At 53.8% G+C, this 18,106-nt stretch overlaps 6 protein-coding genes across 6 annotated transcripts; 3 read left to right on the forward strand and 3 right to left on the reverse strand.

The window, feature by feature from the left end:
- Nucleotides 1-43: 43 nt before the first annotated feature.
- Nucleotides 44-432, forward strand: CH63R_11955 (uncharacterized protein; the record flags this gene model as incomplete). The annotated part of the gene is made up of 2 exons (XM_018306929.1): nucleotides 44-184; nucleotides 244-432. The coding sequence occupies 2 exons, from the start codon at nucleotides 44-46 to the stop codon at nucleotides 430-432; spliced, it is 330 nt and encodes a 109-aa protein (XP_018153770.1).
- Nucleotides 433-1,215: 783 nt separating this feature from the next.
- CH63R_11956 (uncharacterized protein) lies at nucleotides 1,216-1,951 on the reverse strand (the record flags this gene model as incomplete). The annotated part of the gene is made up of 4 exons (XM_018306930.1): nucleotides 1,216-1,563; nucleotides 1,620-1,658; nucleotides 1,761-1,775; nucleotides 1,844-1,951. 4 exons carry the CDS (start codon nucleotides 1,949-1,951, stop codon nucleotides 1,216-1,218), a joined length of 510 nt encoding a protein of 169 aa, XP_018153771.1.
- Nucleotides 1,952-4,104: 2,153 nt separating this feature from the next.
- On the reverse strand, nucleotides 4,105-6,003 carry CH63R_11957 (major facilitator superfamily transporter; the record flags this gene model as incomplete). The annotated part of the gene is made up of 5 exons (XM_018306931.1): nucleotides 4,105-4,358; nucleotides 4,420-4,661; nucleotides 4,722-5,154; nucleotides 5,210-5,690; nucleotides 5,848-6,003. 5 exons carry the CDS (start codon nucleotides 6,001-6,003, stop codon nucleotides 4,105-4,107), a joined length of 1,566 nt encoding a protein of 521 aa, XP_018153772.1.
- A 4,016-nt stretch (nucleotides 6,004-10,019) lies between these two features.
- On the forward strand, nucleotides 10,020-10,385 carry CH63R_11958 (Integral membrane protein; the record flags this gene model as incomplete). The annotated part of the gene is made up of 1 exon (XM_018306932.1): nucleotides 10,020-10,385. One exon carries the CDS (start codon nucleotides 10,020-10,022, stop codon nucleotides 10,383-10,385), a length of 366 nt encoding a protein of 121 aa, XP_018153773.1.
- Nucleotides 10,386-10,808: 423 nt separating this feature from the next.
- On the forward strand, nucleotides 10,809-11,389 carry CH63R_11959 (Integral membrane protein; the record flags this gene model as incomplete). The annotated part of the gene is made up of 3 exons (XM_018306933.1): nucleotides 10,809-10,894; nucleotides 10,953-11,064; nucleotides 11,129-11,389. The coding sequence occupies 3 exons, from the start codon at nucleotides 10,809-10,811 to the stop codon at nucleotides 11,387-11,389; spliced, it is 459 nt and encodes a 152-aa protein (XP_018153774.1).
- Nucleotides 11,390-14,554: 3,165 nt separating this feature from the next.
- CH63R_11960 (Major facilitator superfamily transporter) lies at nucleotides 14,555-16,332 on the reverse strand (the record flags this gene model as incomplete). Its single annotated transcript, XM_018306934.1, has 4 exons — nucleotides 14,555-15,037; nucleotides 15,107-15,232; nucleotides 15,290-16,020; nucleotides 16,125-16,332. The coding sequence occupies 4 exons, from the start codon at nucleotides 16,330-16,332 to the stop codon at nucleotides 14,555-14,557; spliced, it is 1,548 nt and encodes a 515-aa protein (XP_018153775.1).
- Between the last annotated feature and the right edge of the window lie 1,774 nt (nucleotides 16,333-18,106).

The following is an 18,106-nucleotide window of genomic DNA, read 5'->3' on the forward strand; positions in this document are numbered from 1 at the left end:
TTCAACTGCCATCCCGAGGAGGCTCACTTCTCGTTTCCCGGCAATGAAGCCCATTCAGACAGCCATGCTCGTGCTGGCCACGATGACAGGCGTCCAATCAGCGCCTGCAGCTGACGCCAACATTGTCATCCCGGACTCGAGTATGAGGTCCGAGTATCACACATCTTGGGTCGAAGACAGCACCGTGAGTTCTCCTAGAGAAACCAGGTTGACTGTTTCCACCTCTAACCCAGAGCACAACAGAGGCCGTGGCTTCGGAAACGAGCCAGGGGAAAGGGCGATCCCTGCGATCCTGGAAGAGGCCAGTGTGTCACTGGCCTTGGTTGTTATGGATGCAGCAATCATCAGCCCGTATGCCAGCGGGGCCCGGGCTCGAATGAGTGTTGTCACCGGGATAATCTGAGTTCGGTGGTCATCTGCGACCGATCATAACTCTTGATGTGATTAAAAGAGCGGATGGAAGCCGTCGCCTACAAGCAGACTTGTCACCTTGCAGGACGAAAGTGGTGGGTTGGTGTGAAATTTGGGTCAAGGGTCATGTCAGTTGAGCATCATAAGTTTGCCACGCAGTCATCCAGTTTGCACTGAATAGAGTAAAATAATCCCATACATACTTGGAGAACCTCTCTCAGTTTTAGAGCCCCGGTGCTGCGAACTCGTTTTTCAATACATCACCCTTCTGTGACGATACATTAATGCACTACATCTTTTCTTCCACTGAATCACACTGCTAACTTGTGTCGACTTGGAGAGTGTTAACCCGCATGGCGTTTGTGCTCGATGGCTTCTTGCACCGTTGCGGTTTATACTACGTAGTCGTTAGTAAACAAGTGTAGGTCTGCCGAGGATAGACAAGTCTCAGAAAGAGTCTAGCGGCATCACAGACGTCAAGAGGTATAACTGGCATATCGGTAACTAATATGTGAGGTCGGGCTTGGGACGCACTTCCTCACTCTCACAAACTCCAGGAAAAGAAACGAACACGTCTTGTACGGCAAAGACTTTCACATTTCTCGCTGACAGGAACCAGCAGTCATGATTTTTGTACATTTTGAAGCTGCAACCCACTATTGTGCTAAGCCGTTGAAGCAATGGAGCCGTTGATCCTCAACTCCCACGTCTTGTTCGAGCCTCGCAGTCTTCCAACATGTCCCTTTCCCTGCTACATGGAGATATTCAAGCGCCAGGGCGGACTCTGAGACCTGCACCTGCCAGTTAAACAGCAGGTGGGCGAGGTCTTCTACGACCACCATTATTTCCGCGACCATTGTTGTTTTTTCCGCGACCATTGTTGCCTCTTCCGCGACCAGCTCCACCAACAACTCCGCGACCAGCTCCACCAACAACTCCGCGACCAGCCCCACCACCAGCCCCACCACCAGCCCCACCACCAAGGGCGGCGAGACGAAGGCCTTGAACATCGCCACCAGCGACTTGGGGACCGAGGCCGGTAATATCGATGGGGAGACCACCCCCGTTTGGATTGAGTTGTGTGACGGGCACACGAAGAGGCTGGTTGGCCCCCCCGGTGTTGGCTCGTGGCTTCAGCTTGTGATCGATGCCCTACGTGTGATATTAGTCATGTTGACGACACTTTCTCCCATTCAGCCAGAACCTACGATCGGGTTCTCGATGTCGGCTTCCTTCTGTGAGGTGAACTGTCAGTGAAATGTGCGTCTCTTGATGCATGCGGCCTCTCTAGTAGGCTGCACTCAATCGACAGCCTGTTACTATGTAATGTAAATGCAGTTCGAACTCACCATTGCCTCAGATCGCTGTCAAGTTCTCAAATTAGCCTTGAACATTATGAGCTCAGAGACCTCGGGCTTGGGAAAAAACTGACCTCTTGTAGGTCCTGGATATCCACATCAAGCTCGGGGATGGCCAAAGCAGCAGTGGCGTAGATGATAACGCCTACTATCAGGATGTATTTGAAGAAAGGAACCTTCATCTTGAAAACCTATAGGGTTGGTGCGTTGGAAAGTCTTGCGTGGTTGTGCAATGCTCCGCTGGCTTCGATAATTTTTCAAAACGAGGGCCGCCAGTCAGTCCGCATACTTATACCCTTTTGTGGCAGCGAGCATGCGAAGACATCGGTTGGTTTCTCATGTAAATCATGTGCATGGTGAAAAGACAATGTTCCTGCAGCTAACTTTCATCTTTAGGTTTCAGAGGAAGTCTCACCAGGGGAAATTTTCTACATTGGGCCCTGGAGAGGCTGGAGAAGACCGCAATGTGCGCCCTGGAAATGACATGGAAGACATCGATGGGGTTGGTGGCCCTCCGGGCTTATACGGAACTGTAAAGGTTGCCATGAAGATTTCAGATGCGACGAAGTCATTTGAAAGTTGTGTGGTTGGCAACGCCCTTAGGCACAAAAAGCAGTTCTAAGAGCATTTCGCCGACACATCTTGGTTGAAACATCTACCGGATTCTGACAAGGAGGTCGTGGTTTTGATTCGGTAAGTTTTCAATTTCACCTCACGATGGTCGATACTGCATATCCTTTCCAATGAATGAATCGTAGGGTATTGAGTGCTATAGGCTGTTAGTACGCTGTCAAGGGTCTTCTTCGACGAACTCCCATCAATGCTCTTTGGCATGAGCAAGGTGCAAGAATGAAGACGCCATCAATACCCGCAGCACGAAAAAGACTTTTATTTGACTCTCGCAATGCGGGACATTGCCCCCATCGTCAGTAGATCTTACAATTAGACTTAAAAAGAATTCGTTTCGTTTCGTGACTCTGCTCCCAAATCAGTTTCAGTAAACTGATGACTTGTGCCGATATCCATCTTCAAAAGCATCCTGATAACTTTGCCCTGAAGTCCAGCCCCGAGCTCTCATAAGTTTTTGTTGTAATGAGGCTTGAGCTAAAAGGCGGTTTAGCTTTGCCGATCTTCAAGGTTTGACAAGGCTTGGCCTCGGCACAAACGATCCTAGTCGCCGTCCTGTAGTCGCTCCATACAGAAAGACGAAACAGCCCACCGGGAAGGGGGAGATATAGTTCATGCTAGCATGAAGCTTAACGTTCTTCTGGTCACCACAGGAAAAAAGGTCTAAAAAATGAGGCTTACGTCGAACCCTGAAACAGTTCACAAGAATGATTACCGGAAGTGCGGATCAGCTGGTGGGAGAAAGGAGAGGGGCCCACGCCGTCCCACTGGGAGTTTCTGCGAAGGTAATGCTGACTGGAGAGGGCCCCGTGAACCCTGGAAAGCCCGGAATGGCGAGATAATCAGCCAAAGGTCTGGACGGCGAATGGATGAAGTAACAGATCCTAGCTCGCCATCTGCTTCTCTGGGTCTGCCGTCAATAGGCGTGACTCGCCACACCAAATGCCGATACCTACAAGTGAAAAAGAATAACCCGGGGCAAAGAAGTCTAGGAGCCTTGCTAAGAAAATAATGATACGGTATTCCGACGACAAACCTGGACGAGGCAGTCGCAAAGCTTCAATGTGACTATCTTGGCTTCGCTCCCATTGACATACCGTCTTGCACTTACACCATGAATGGGACAAACCCCAAAGGAAGCCATCAAATACATTTTCAAGGGCCAGATGAAAAGTTCATCTATGAACAGCTGGCCGTTTCAACTGATTATATCAGTTGGACGAGGCCGTACGGCTACCACAGGCTGGGCCCGCGCGGCAGCCCGAGCTCTCGGGCATATATATGTACGGGCGTAAAAGGTGGGACCGGCGACATTCTCATGAACCCGATTCCTGCTTGACTGGCCAGTCTAGCGACATCTTAACCCGGCCCAACTGTTGGCCGCCCAGTCTATAAGGGCAGCCAGCGGCTAAAAGCTCGCATGATCTTCGCCCTTCCATTCGTTTAGACATCAGAAGCAGTAGACTAACCTGCCGTCTCCCCCTTGCCGAGGGGCATCTTCGCCGCGCACAACCTGTGACACTAAGAAGATCACTCATAGCGTTGCTTGCTTCGGCCAATAACTTCCAGGAAGTATTCGAGGAAGATGTATTATCCGATTAGGTAGGTATGTACAGATATTAGGATCAAGACAGGAACATTCGCTGCACGTCAAGAATCTATCCTCTTGATCACAACAAAGGTCGCTTCGCTCCGCCATCTGGAAAGTTTAGGAGCTTCGTCTTCCATATGGCTCAAAGGGAAACAATGCCGAAACGCCCGCCATCAGGCCAAAGAGTGCTGCGCACACATAGAGAGGCACGGCAGTTGTCGTATCGCCAGAGGTGGCGACGAAGGCAGAAACGATGCCCATCAGGCGGTTGCAGGCGACTGCAATGCCGTTGCCCGTGGCACGGTGTGCCGAAGGGAAAACCTCGACCGTGTACGCGTACAGGGTACCGTAGTAGATGTTGATGCAGCATGCTGATTTGTCAAGCTTGTCAGTCCCCCCCCCAGACTTTGCAGCCGTGTTTGAGAAACTCACCAATCGCGCAGCTCAGGCCGACGTTCTGATCGGCCGTTTTCACCGCAGTGTAGGCGAAGAAGAGTGCCATGGACAAGAGCGCCCCGATGACCATCGTGTACTTCCGGCCGACGTGGGGGAGATTAGCCAGGTAGCCAGCAATGATCGGGCCCGGGATTCCGGAAATGTTGGTCAACGTGAAGTTCCGCCACGTCTCGTAAGGTGTCTCTACGCTGTTCGGAACCCTCGATGCAAGGTAAGAGCTATTATGGTTTCAGTTAGCCCGCCACACACTGCTCAGGGGCCTTGTCCTTTCTACTCACGGAAGAAATACGTAAAATAGAGGATAGGCGAGACCGATGAGAGTCCACGACATCCAAACCATGGTGGTGCTGAGCGCCATCTTCCTGGTCACGAAGAGGCCCCTGACGTGGTCGACCAGCTCGTTCAGCACGAACTTGAGGGTATGCCTGTCTTGCCCCGCGTTCTTCATCTTACCGCACGCCGCGAGCTTCTCTTCTGTGAGCGAGCACTCTCCCCCGTACTTCTGTGCTATCTGCTGGTAGTTGCGCACAAGATCGGCATCTCGGCCGACACTGAGGAGGTACTTTGGCGTCTCCTTCAAGCGCATGATGGTCACCCGTGCGACGGAGGTGACGAAGACAAAAGCGCCGGCCGTGAACGAGACGTATCGCCAGCCGGGGTTGTTCGACCAGTTGCAAGTTTGCCCTGCTGTGCAGTTCCATCGGTCCTGGGCTATATGAGAACTTAGCAACGCGTTGACGGGCGGCTGTCAACAGTGTTCTCTTACTCAAGAAACCCCAGGCAATGAAGCCTGTCAAGGCTTGTCCGAACCCCCACCAAAGAGCCAAGGCCGTCACCGTCCACTGCTTGTTGCTGGGCAGAAACTCGAGAAAGACGGTGGGGTCGAGGACCAGGTTGCCGCCGGCGCCGAATGCCGAGAGGGCGATGAAGAAGCCCCAGGATGCGATGTTGGGACTGGCGCCCGACACGATTGTCGCGAGGGCGGTGATCAACAAGGTGACGTTGAATGCGATCCTCCTCCCGATGATGTCGGCACCGAAACCCCAAAAGATGGCCCCGACCAGCAGTCCGACGTAGAGCGAGATGGTTCCGGCATTGCGATACGTCGACGACGACGCCAGCTCCAGGAACGCCCCGGTGTTGGTGACGGATTGCACGAGCGCGATGAGGGAGTCGACGGCGTAGCCGAAGCCGTTGAGGACGAAGAGCTTCCAGTGAAATGGAGTCCAACCGATTTGATCGTTAGCCTTTGGGGCAGGTCAGCTCAGTTCTTCTTTGAGCCGATTGAGCACACGTGGCCGCCGTCCCGGGGGGGCAGGGGGGGGGCAAAGACTCCCAACGGCTTTCTATTCTTTATTCTTGGACATGTTATGTGTGTGTGTGTGTGTGTGTGTGTGTTCATACGTCATTGACGAGGCGCATCTTTCTCGCCAGTACGGGGTCCTCTCCCTCGTGTTCCAAGATATCCTTGGCCGAGCTGATGGAGCTGTCTTCGATGTCGGACACGGGCGCCGGCGCGTCGGTGTCGACCGGCCTTTTCTGCGTCGCCGGGTCCAACATAGTCGGCTCTTGTTGTTTTGAAAGCATGGTATGCAAGTTGTTCCTGTTGTTGTACGGAAAGGGGGGGGAACACAACAACGAGGCGGAGAATGAGATTCCAGACGGGAGGCGGGCGGGAGGGGGCGTTGCAGGAACAACAATTCAGATGGAAAGGTCCGAGTTGTTCATTTGCATGCAAAGTGCGTAGAGGGCGAGCCTCACTTCATGTCGTATTTCGATCCGAATTTTTTTTCCCATCCAATTTTATCTTGGGCGATCAAGTGTCCACTCTTGTACTTTGTGTGATTTGTTGGTCACTGATACTATCCATTCCGCCCTCTGTTGGTCGATGTCCTTGGCCACAAACATGTGCGATGAAGCTGCATATAAGATTGGTGTGCTTCTGGCTTCCCATCCCCGTCCGCCGCAGGCTTACAGCGCCTGTTCCCTCTGGCTGTTGTGGACCCAGCAGAGGATTTCAGGTGATAACGAGATGGGGGGTCTTTACTGTGTCGAAGCGACTGGTATCAAGATGGTCTAATTGGACGCGAAATAGGCGAAGCATCACAGACACCACTCTCAATGAAACGTTTCCATGATTGTGCTTGGGCCTGGATGTCTGGCTCACCAATGACGTGCACTAAGAGCCCCCCACGTGTGAGGGGTTAACTGCGCGAGCGGTTGGGGAGGGATCGGCGGGTGAGTATTTTTTTTTCGTTTTTGTTTTCCATCATCTCTTTTTTCTCAAACGCTCTGGGCGCCGCGCCGCTGCTTGCCGAATAGGCGTGCTCCAGGCTGGAAGATCCACGGGCCGAGGGAAACAAGGTTCGTCAGAGCATTCGGAGGCAAAATCATGTGATCCACTGTGGCTCTTCTTCTTCTAATGAAAGCCTGAGCATCTTTGGAAAGTCCGGTCAATCGGTAACGGCGGTGGACTCTTGTTGGTGCCCGTAAAGTCCGGCCTCTAACTTCCGTCTCCGGTCCCCACTCCTCCCGGGCAGCACCGGGTGATGCCCCACCCGTCCCGTTCCGAGACCTTCTGCGTACTCTCTCAGCTTCGCCGATGAGGCGCCAACTGCATCCACTGCCCCCGCTGCCCCCCCGGCTGCCCGCTGCAGCAGACCTGAACCTTTATGGTTGAAGCTGAATCGAGTTTCAAATGAGCTAGAACCTCTGTTCGAGTCCCACTAATAGTCCACTTTCGGCAGCCGGCAACTTCAGAACGAGTCGATTCAAGCTGAAAAGATAAACAGCGTCTACCCTTGAGACCATCCTTGTGACCTCACTCCTTCTCATCTACTTGAACTTTTGGTTCTGAGTCCCCAGTCACCCGCACAAATACTGGGGTTGAGGGTTGGCGAAGGCACGGTATCATCCAGGCGATTCATGGGATTGCCGTCCCTGGACACAATGTGGGTATGTCTACAAGTAAACTTCTCTCTCCGCTCGAGGAATGGGTTTGGCCAATATCAGAATGTTTCCCTCCAAGCGGATTCGCTCGCCGACGAGCGTTACTGATAAGCGTCAGAGGGCAACCCAGCTTGGTCCCGCATTTTTCGCATATTTCGTCGCTTGATTCTCCGAAAACGTCGGATCTACTGACTGCGCGCAAGGGATCCGAAAGACCAGACTCAATCAATTCGGAGGCTGCAATGGGGAACTATCGTTGCCTCGCATTTCTCGCAATTCTCGCATTCAGCTGGTACCGCACCATAATTTGCCATTACCTGTGCCCCCTTCGTTGGACAGGGGTTTGATCATGAACGCCTGGCAGTTTCGAGTCGACCAGACGCTCGGTAATTCGCCCTTTTTCGTCAACTTGCCTATCAACGTTGGTCCGCATCAGCCTATGGTTCGGGCAATTCTCAAAACCAACGTTTTGCGTTTCGTGTTTCATTCTCGCTTCTGGAGTGAGTCGTGCAGCCACGTTGCTCGACTACACCCTACCTGTACCAGCGGTGGTCTCGATCACAGACAACGGGGGCTCGGGACATGTTGCGATCAATCCAACGGGATCCTTGATGCACCGCTGCACCGGAGCCCCTTGGAATGCTCAAACACTGCAAACGACTGACCTACCCGGTCTTCGTACAGGCATGAGAGACACCTTGCAGGGACGACCGCCAACGTGCATGACCAGCATTGGGCAGCAGCAGCAGCTATCGTCAGCCTGACACTGCACGTAATCTTGGTTGCTGATCGCCGTCACGAGAGCGCAAGGCGGATAGATGCCTGCCGCCTGCGGTCCACACCACAATGAAAAGCGATGCTACCACAGCCCTGAACGGACCGATGCTCCTTCGTCCCGGCGGGGGCTGAGGTGAGGCTTGTGTGCACTCTGTACTCTACATTCTGACGCTATCCCTCGGGGACCGGCGGACAAGCGGGGACGGACGGAGTCGACCCAGTTGTCCCGACAGAGACGAACATGTCAGCAACCCTGCAACTGCCGACCAGCGTAGTGCCATATGGATGCCGTCGCCTGTCTGGACCGACCGATTCTGCCATCCGATGGTGTGCGGGGTTTGAAGGGCGGGCGCTAGGGCTCATTAAAGACCAGAGAGAGTTCAGTCCGGCCGGATCAAGAGGCGTGCGAGCCAGCCTCCCAGGGGTCGACTTTAGGGCGAACTCAAAAGAGCATCCGTAGTGGGTGCGAGGTCTCGTCGAGATTGGGAGATGGAGTCAGAGGAGTGGGAGCGAGGCCGGGACACCGCCGTTGTGTATGTACCGTTGGGCAGGGGACTTTGGTCGAACCCATAGTAGCCACTGGAGGCGATCAGTGACATTCAAGTTTGCTCGGTTCACCCCAAAGCCCTCCCGCCAAAGCCTGTGATAGGCAACCAAACCAGTTTTGGCCGCCCCGTTGCATGACACCGACTCCAAACCAGCCGTGTCCGTCGACAGAGACGTAAGAGTTTCCAACACTACCACTACGAAATACATCACCCATCTCCGCGGTACGAAAGCGAACCGAGACTGACGCTTGGCTACATGGGTCTGTCTCCCCATGCATCCCCATGCGGGGAAAGGCGAACCTCGACCTGCCTGCTCCGAAGCCCCCGACTGCCCCGAGAAGTGCTCGTCACAACGGACCGGGGCTCCCTTGGCGTCCTCCCTTGTTGGCTGTTGGGAGGAGCTCTTTGCCGTCCCCTCCGGGGGCGGCCACCTCGCGAATCACACGGTCTGCTTGGGCGTGGAACCGCAGTCCCGGATCATCAATGTCCTTTTTGAAAGCTTAGCCGCATGCAACCCGGCAGCCATCATCTCCTCCAAACTGCTCATTCTCCCGCCCTTGATTTGGCCGTATTCCCGCGTGGATGCAACCCGTACGCCTTTTCTCTCTCTCTCTCTCTCCCTGCAGCCAGCTTTACTGATCGGACCACCCGGCGCGCGCGTAGTAGCCGTCTGAATGAGAGCTACACTAGGATAACGATGGCTTGGCATGGCTGGGGTTGGTAGCATCTGACTCAGAATCCCGTCCGGTCCCTTTGATCCTTTCGCTCTTTTTTTCCATCTCCCCCCCCCCCTTCCCCCTTCAGGCTCTTTCAGTGGCCACTGTTGAATCCCGCGCGTCCTTTCTCTTAAAACTCCCGACGTTGCCCTGCCTGTCGGTTCGTCCCATCGGCGTCCACCCCCCTTTTTCTCCACATACCACGAAGCCTCATTCTTCAAACGGCCATATCCACATTAACCGAGGGATTTCAACGTCTTTTAAACAGGCCGTTTTCAGCCAAGGCGCAGCAGCAGCAAGGAGTTCTCCTCAAAGGCCACATTGAGAGTAATTCGGTCCAGCATCGCGAACAGCTAAACAAAAGGACCACAAAGGTTTCAAGAGACAGGAAGAAACACATACATACACAGGGAGAGTGAGAAGGAACGAGAAGGAGAGAGAGAGAGAGAGAGAGAGAGAGAGAGAGAGAGAGAGAGAGGGAAACGGAGCGTCAACAAACGTACAAGAACACATCATGTCAACACCAGCATAACGGCTCTCGTTGCCGCCATCGAGCAGCCCAGATTCCCCAATCATCCAAACAAACATGTCAGCAGACGTGATCTTCGACATCGTCTCGGCCACCATATGCGCCATTCTCATCCTCGTCCGCTGTGGATACCGCCTGTTCTGGCGATGCCGAGCCCACGAGACCTGCCACCGGACATGGCACGCCGATGATGCCTATATGGCCTTCGCCCTCGTCCCGCTCATCGGCCGCACGACCTGCATCTCGGTTTCCTTCTACCTCAACCCGACGCACACCTACGCCCATGCCGCCGAAGAGGCCGCCGCCGCGCGCGGCATCACTGTCGAGAGCCTCCAGGAGTACTACATCATCTCACACAAATTGCTCATCCCGGCGCGGATATTCTATGCGTTGTTGTACGTTGCCTCCTACATCTTGCGCTGATTATGACTCGCCCACAAGCGGTTTATAAACTGCACACACACATACACACACACCCGATTGTGTCGTGCTCTTGGCTAACTCTCGTACTAGCCTGTGGTCTTTGAAGCTCTGCTTGCTCAACTTTTACTCCCGCTTCGTGGATGTTTTCCACTGGGGCAAAGTCGCAACCACTGCCCTCTGGTGGTTTATCGTCGTCACTTTCTTCGTTATTTTGATACCCACTCTTGCGGAATGCCGGCCACTCGATTTGTAGGTCGGCTGCCAGTCTTGTGTAGTGTCTATCTCTGTCTAACATTTCGATAGGATGTGGTCTCCTGATCCTATTGGCGCAAGTATGTTCATCAACGTTGCTCAGGGTGCGACCGGAAACTAACACGAAGACTTCAAGATACTTGTCACCGAGCGCTGGGAAACCTCATTACCATGGCTGTTTTCAACATCATTACCGATGTCGCGCTCATCATCTTCCCCTTTCCCATTCTTCGGCACGTCAAGCTTGATGGCAAAGTGTATGTCTGGCCTTTGTGCTGGCGTTTCCAAGCCGCGGGTACTGACAAACGCTTGCAGAAAATTCCAGCTCATCCTCTTGTTCAGCATTGCGGGCCTTGTTGTCGTAATCACCATCATGCGACTTCCCATGATACTGAACCAGGCAGTATCGCAGAGATCTCGCTCCATGGTACGGACGCACACAAGTCAAAACACCTTTTCCAGACCCCCCCGAATGCTAACGATTCGTTCAGTGGGCCTCCATCGAGATACTCTGCGCCTGTGTCGTCGCAAACACGGCATTCTTCTACGCCTTGTTGAAGGACTACCAGCGAGGCCACGACTCGCGTGTCGGGGGTTCGAGTTACGCCCAGCAACCCGACTACTACATGCAAGCGATCCCGTCGTCCGATGCGCGCAAGGGTTCCTCGCGGTCGGACACGTTGGATGTTCCGGATTATTGGTCGCGAGAGAGCAGGTCTAGCAGGTCCAGCAGTATACCCATGATACCTTGAGCACGTTTACCGTGCACATGAATTAGGAGTTTAGGAGTATCTCAATCAGGCTTCTTGTGATGCCGTGTTCATCATTGCGTGTGTATGTGTGTGTGTGTCTGTTTGTCTCGCAACATCTGTCAACCAAACCACTACTCTTTCGCTCTCGAGACACATTGCCTGTTTAACCTCGACATCAGAGACCGTTTGTCACTACATGAGTTGCAACCTCTTTGCAAAGGTTCCAGGGCGTCGAGCGTAGACGCTCTTCGGGACCCAATTCATCAAAGCCATTCTCATATCGGTTCTCTTGGACCTCGACCCGATTGCTGTCTTTTCGTTTCAGTGTTCGCGGTACACTGCTTTCCTCTTTAGCCTTTGTCAGCAACTTCTTTTCCTTGTTGATTTGCCGCAAAACACCATTCGAAGGGGCAGTATCTTGAATTCATGCCCTGAAGCCGCTACCGCAGTTCCTGGTGCACCCTCCCCCATTTGGCCGAGGCAGGCGAAGAGGATAAAGCTGGTTCGGATGAAGAAGAGGGGCGTGAGTGGATGGTTTGGGAACGAGAGAGGCTCAAGTAGAAACCGGGTAAACCCGCTGAAAAGAGGTCGGACGCAAGAAGTGGCCAGATCTTGCTTAGTATTTGTGTTGATCCTCAAACCTCCTCCCCCCGATGATTCACTTGGCCAAAAGTAGGACTCAATATTGATAGGAATATGCTCTCGATACCTGCAGGCATTTTGCTTACAGCGTCAGTTTGTTTTCTATTCGCCCATCATTTGAAGTTTGTTAAAAGAAAATTCAGGATTGATTTTGCCTTCGTAGTCCATGCACTAACTACGTCCTGCCACGACGTATAGTATCACATCACAGAGCTGTCGTGATTCCGTCGCACAGGAAGCCTTGTTTGCCAAGTTCCGGCGACGAAGAATGCCGTCAAGCGGCAAGAGGGCAGGCTGTCAGTATTTGGACTTTTGGAGCCCTACACTGTCTCTCTGGCTATCGGGATGAGGACGAAACAACTTGAAGATATCCATCGTCACCCGGGTTCATCGTCGGCTGCATGCAATGACTGGGGCTGTCGTGATGTGGGGGACCACCCATGTCACGGTTCCGGAGCGGCAGACGGTTCGGGCCATCGAGGTCCGAAGGTAACTAGGTAGCCCACACGTAGCTTCTGCACATCCATGACCAGGTAAACTATGAGATTCAGATATGACCCACGATAGTTTCACTAGAACTAAGAGGCTGCCGATACATATCTCGTGACGAAGACAAGTCACATATGAGTTGGCGTTGACTTGCAGTGTCTCGAGCCATATTTGGTACACCAGAGTTTGATCTCTTGATAGTATGACGTGCTTTGTGTTGTAAGTTCAACGAAGAAACCCTGAATAGCACTATCTATGGTACTCCCAATGTGATATCGCATGAGCTCAGGTGGGCCAGTCTATCGATACATAATTCTAGGGGAATTCCACAAGATTCTAGTATGGTTACCTTAGTCAAGAGTAGATCTTCCAATTTCAGTGCAAAATGTCCAACCAATAGGATCACGTACGATCCGGGAACAGGCTGATGCAGCCAAGACGTCGTCACATGTCATCATTGACAGAAACGAAGTTCGTGCCATGTGGCCTCCATGGCGACGGAAGGACGCGCCACAGCCTACAGGGTCAACCTGCGAACACCCTCGGCTCTTCCCGCCGAGGTTGCGAAGAGGGGGTTCGAGATGTGACGGTTCGGGAGTCGGGTACGGAGCCTTTGGAACTTTTGTCGTAGATCCGGGTCACCTCGGTAGTCGGGAGAATCGTGCAGCATGCAACTCGATCCATGAGGCCTTGTCGTCCGAACAGGGTCGCCTTGAAGCGAGTGAAGACAGGGAACATGACAACCTGCGTCCGGGTCCAGAGCCTTGGACACGGTAGAGTCTTCCCAAGCGTGCCAAAAAAAGCTTGTTTCGAGGAGCTGCGTGGTGTTGGAGGCTGGAGTGCTCAATCGAAGTTGACTATGGTCTATTCTCATGTCATCTTGGTTTCCACTGAGAGGTGATGTATGTATCATGTACCACATCCGAAGGTTGACTTGAATTGTAAACAAACAACAAGTTAACCCTATCTTAAGCCTTTCCTGACGAAATCACATCAAATTCAAAAGCTTTTGGTGTTCGCTGCATTACATAACTTAACACTTCTGTCGGTGACTGAAGAATTTCCACCCAGGCTTGGTAATACCTTATTTATTAAAATATATTCTTCTGTCAAGTGGACATCACAGTATGAACTGAGAGTTCCAATCTGATGAGCCGTCCTAGGAAGTCCAGAAATCGGAACGCTAGCCTGTGCACTCCCGCACTGCTGCTGGAATCTCTCACGGGTGTGGGTGGACGTCAGACAAGCCCTGCGGAGGTATACCAAGGATCTTGTCTGGAGATGCAGCTCAAGTGGACCCGGGGGAAAGAAATGGGTGAAGAGGAGAAGGGCGGGGGGCAGAGACCCGTCGACGCACGTCTGGATCCTTGGTAAACAGGGCCAGTTTTCGTGCTCGGTCAGGTTCCGAGTTGGACTGGAGACGCGGGGCGGACTGGAAGATGGGGCGATGGCTCCAGAAACCAAACTTGCTCCGGAATCTCCCTCCCCAGGTATCCAGTCGGGTTTCCCAAGAGGAGGCGAGCCTTGGAAACGCGGGGATTGGCCGGGTGAAGAGTGGGAATCATCGAGATTACTCTGGGTCTGGCAAAAGGAAGAATACTGGAGATCATGGCATGATGGTCTTTTGGCTTGCGGATGCCAACCTTTCGAGTTTTCTCTTGCCCATCTCTTGGATCCACCGCATTTTCTTCTTGGGGAAAACACTCCAATATTTGACTCCTTGTCGATCTACCTCAAAAAGCGTGGGCGGTTGTAGTACTTTCATTGGAGCGTTTGGGGGCCGTCGTGCGAAGGCTTCACGTTGTATCACACAGTCACAGATGACAGAGAGGGAAGTTTCAAAATTTGACGCTTCAAGCGTCCCCTTTCATTATGGCATTAATCCATTCTATCGACGTGATGCTTGCTGGATCTCGCAACTTGAACGAGTCTCATAGTATACCGCCAGTAGGCTTCTTTTATAAAATGTACAATACGCTCCTTTCATGGGTATCGACCAAACATCTTTGTTCCACTTTACATAACTCGTAGTGCTTAGACCAGGTATCTGAAGCCCTTGCCCATCTGGCGGGCAGCCTCGATCTCGTCGCCGTGGGTGATGTCGGCCGTCTGGTGGGCGACGTCACCGTGGACCTCCCAAGCGCGCTCGCCCTCCTCAAGCTTCTTGTTGAGGTTGTCGAGGATGACCTTGAAGACGTAGCAGCCGACGATGGTGGCTCCGAACATGGCGGTGACGATTCCGTAACTCTTGCGGAAACCGTTGTCCTTGAGACCCCAGACGTAGGAGCCGGCGATGTTGCCCAGCTGCGAGAAGGCGTTGATCATGGCGATGGCGACGGCACGCTTGGCGGGGGGGCGGGGGAAAGAGGAGGAGATCCAGGAGTAGAAGACGATAAAGCCGGCGTAGGAGCTGGCCTGAAGGAAGAGGGCGACGTAGCGGGCGGCAACGTTCAGGGTCGACATGGAGATGACGAAACCAACGAGACCGACGCAGATGGGACCAACAATGTGCCAGAACTAGAAGGGGGAAGAGTCAGTACCCTAGTATTTTAACTTCTGGGAGCCTCTTGTTTTGAGAAAACTTACCCTCTCCTGTTGACGATCGGCGTGCCAGGCGTTGATAAGAGAGACGATGCAGGAGAAAGCCCAAGGGGGCGAGCTCATGAGCAGGGTCGGAACATAGCTGAAGCCAAGGGTACCGGTGAGAGTGGGCTACACGGACGTTAATGCCTTTGTCCATGAAGTAGTTCTGGGGACTGCAAAACTTACGAAGAAGGCGTTGAACGACAGACCGACGACGTAGGCGGTGAAGGTGATCATCATGACGTAGATCTTGACGTCCTTCACGGCCATGTACAGACCGTCCATAGGGCCCATGTCATCCGAGTCGACATCGGCCTCGCCGACATCCTCCGTCATGCGAAGCTGAGCCACGTACAGCTCCTCCTCGGTGAAGCCCTTGGAGTTGGTGGGCAAGTCGGGGAGGATGAAGGCGGCGGAGATGGCGACGGCCATGGTGATGGCACCTTCGATCCAGAAGAGCCAGCGCCACGCGGCGTGGCCGAGAACGCCCTGCATGTTGGACAGGACACCGGCGCCGATGAGGGCGGAAAAGGCGTTGGAGATGAGGTTGCCGCAGAACAGGATGGCGTTGCGCGTGCTGAGCTCGCGGCGGGTGTACCACTTGGACAGGATGAGCAGGGCACCGGGCAGGAAAGCGGCCTCGACGAAACCCAGGAAGAAACGGGTGGCGACCATGCCGCCGAAGTTGGTGGTGACGCCGGACAGGGTCGAGATGAGGCCCCAGACGAGCATGGCGGCGGCGATGTACCAGGACGGGCGCGAGATCTTGTTGATGATCATGTTGGAGGGGACCTGCATGAGAATGTAGCCGACGTACAGAATGCTCAGGCAGGTGGCGTATTGCGTGTCGTCGAGGTTGAGGTCAGTCTGCAGACCGCGGAGACGAGCGGCCGCGATGTTGTTTCTGTCGAGGTAGTCTGTGGAGGTGAGTTGCCGTGTCAGCCAGCGAAGCACATCCGAGTCATCAAAAGAAGGCAACAACAAAACCGAGAGCGTGCGTGTTGTGAGAGAGAGGACGTACTCATGATGTAGATGAGCACGAAGAGCGAGCAGCGTGTGTCGATCTTGCGCTTCAAGCTCTTCTCAACGGCCACTCGACGCTCCGGGCTCATGACCCGGGGGGCGTTGGGGTCCGCGGGGACTTGGTTCTCGACATTGTCAACGTCGACGCCTTTGTTGTCCAGGCCCTGGGTGATTTTCATCTGATCGTTCAGCTGAGCGGCGTCCATCTCTGCGATTGTTGCCTTTGTCGGCTCTCTCTTCCAGGTATACAACTAAGACCGCGCGCGCGCGCTATATAGAGTGACGAGGGGGGGGGAGGGAGGGAAGAAGGGGAAAGAGGGGAGTGAGGATGCAACAGGAATCGGAGGACGTCTAGGATGAACTCGAGCTCGACGATAGCAACTGTCTATCATGAAACGACGGGGAGATGAAAGTTATAAAGGGCGGTGGCACGCTTCGGTCAAGTCCCGTGGTTCCCGCGCGCGGGCGCGCGGGGGGGAAAACGATGAACCATCCACCCCCCTCCCTCTCCCACTCTCAACAACATTTTTTTTTTAATGTGGGGATAAGACCTGATGCATCCATCGAGTAGGTAGTTGCTACTGCGTCAAGCGTGCGCGTGAGAAGTAAGAATTTGAGTAGGGTAGCGCCGGGATCTGGATCGAAAAGCAAAATGGGCCCAGTCTGGCGCCAGGTCCTCGCCAGGCCCCAGGTACGCGACCAACGACAGTCGAGACTTCGCGGTTGCGATGGAGCTTCGTCGACCGCCATCAGGATGACGTGGGGAACAAGCCCGCCCGCCCCTACTCTACACGGGGAAGCAGGACGGGGTGAGTCGGGGGAGGCCGGGGGGAGTGAGAGAGAGTGAAAGTGGGAGCACGCCGGAGGAGTTGCAACTCGGGGAACGTCACCTTGCATTCCGAGGGAGGGGACAACAGGCCGGCCACGGTCTAACCAGACGGCGTCCACTTCGCCCCCTCCACATTGCCCCAGAGTCCGGGTTTTGGAGAAGGAAAAAAAAGCTGGACAAGTCAGCTGGAATCCTGGAGGACCCCGAGATGGGATGTGGGCATTCTGGCTGTTGGTGGCCCCAGCCCTCTCCAAGTACCAACTTCCCCGAGGGGATCCCACAGTTTACTCGTGTTGCGAGAGTCTTGGCCCTTGAGGGGAGATGGAAAGAAAGTAAAGAAAAACAAAAAATAAAAACAAAAACACGCACGACTGGGGCAAACTGGGGAAATCTGTCTCGTGGGTTGAGGATAGGACCGATGTTTCGCCGCTAGCTGGCCTTCAATCTGCGTCAAGTGCCGGGGAGATCCGTCCTCTTGCGTCCTGCGGCGTTGGAAAAGACTCAAGCCCGTGTACCTCTGTATTTCGTACGCGACTCTGGACGAATAGTGTGGGAGTTCGGCGGGGGGAGACAAAGGGAGGAGAACGCATAAGGTAACGTGGGGAAGGTAACCGTCCAATGAACTGCACAACTAGCCAGGAGAGGCGTGTCTCTTTGGGGACAAGATCAACGGCGCTCGTCTCCAAATCCGGGATGCGTCGCCGGCATGGCCTGGCTTCGGCCCAACAGCAGGGCGCGGAGTCTTGCGGAGTTTAAACAAAATGTGACGTGAGCGAGCCGTTTCGAAATCTCCTGCCTTTCCCGAGGCCAATACAGAGTAACCTACCTGTCCAGAATGTCCGCAAGAGACTACGGATACGCGAGATTGTACACTGTAACGCGTAGTATCTGCGAAGTAGCATATACGAATAACGACTCTTCACACAGCCAGCTTTGCTGAAAAACTCCTGTGGCCTGACAGCTCACGTGGTCGCAGTACCCTTTCAGACCCTTGCCGCAGATGACGTTTTCTGTGCCATTTTCCGTGACACCACAAAACGTGGCTTTCGACTGGGTTTTGAGTGAGAAGATGCTCGGTGCACCCTCCGGCCATGCCGTTCGCGATGATGAGCGTGTACCGGCCTCCATCCGCACAGGAGGATGCTTCTCAT

Source organism: Colletotrichum higginsianum, chromosome 8, assembly GCF_001672515.1.
Source record: "Colletotrichum higginsianum IMI 349063 chromosome 8, whole genome shotgun sequence".
NCBI classification, from domain to species: Eukaryota; Fungi; Ascomycota; class Sordariomycetes; order Glomerellales; family Glomerellaceae; genus Colletotrichum; species Colletotrichum higginsianum.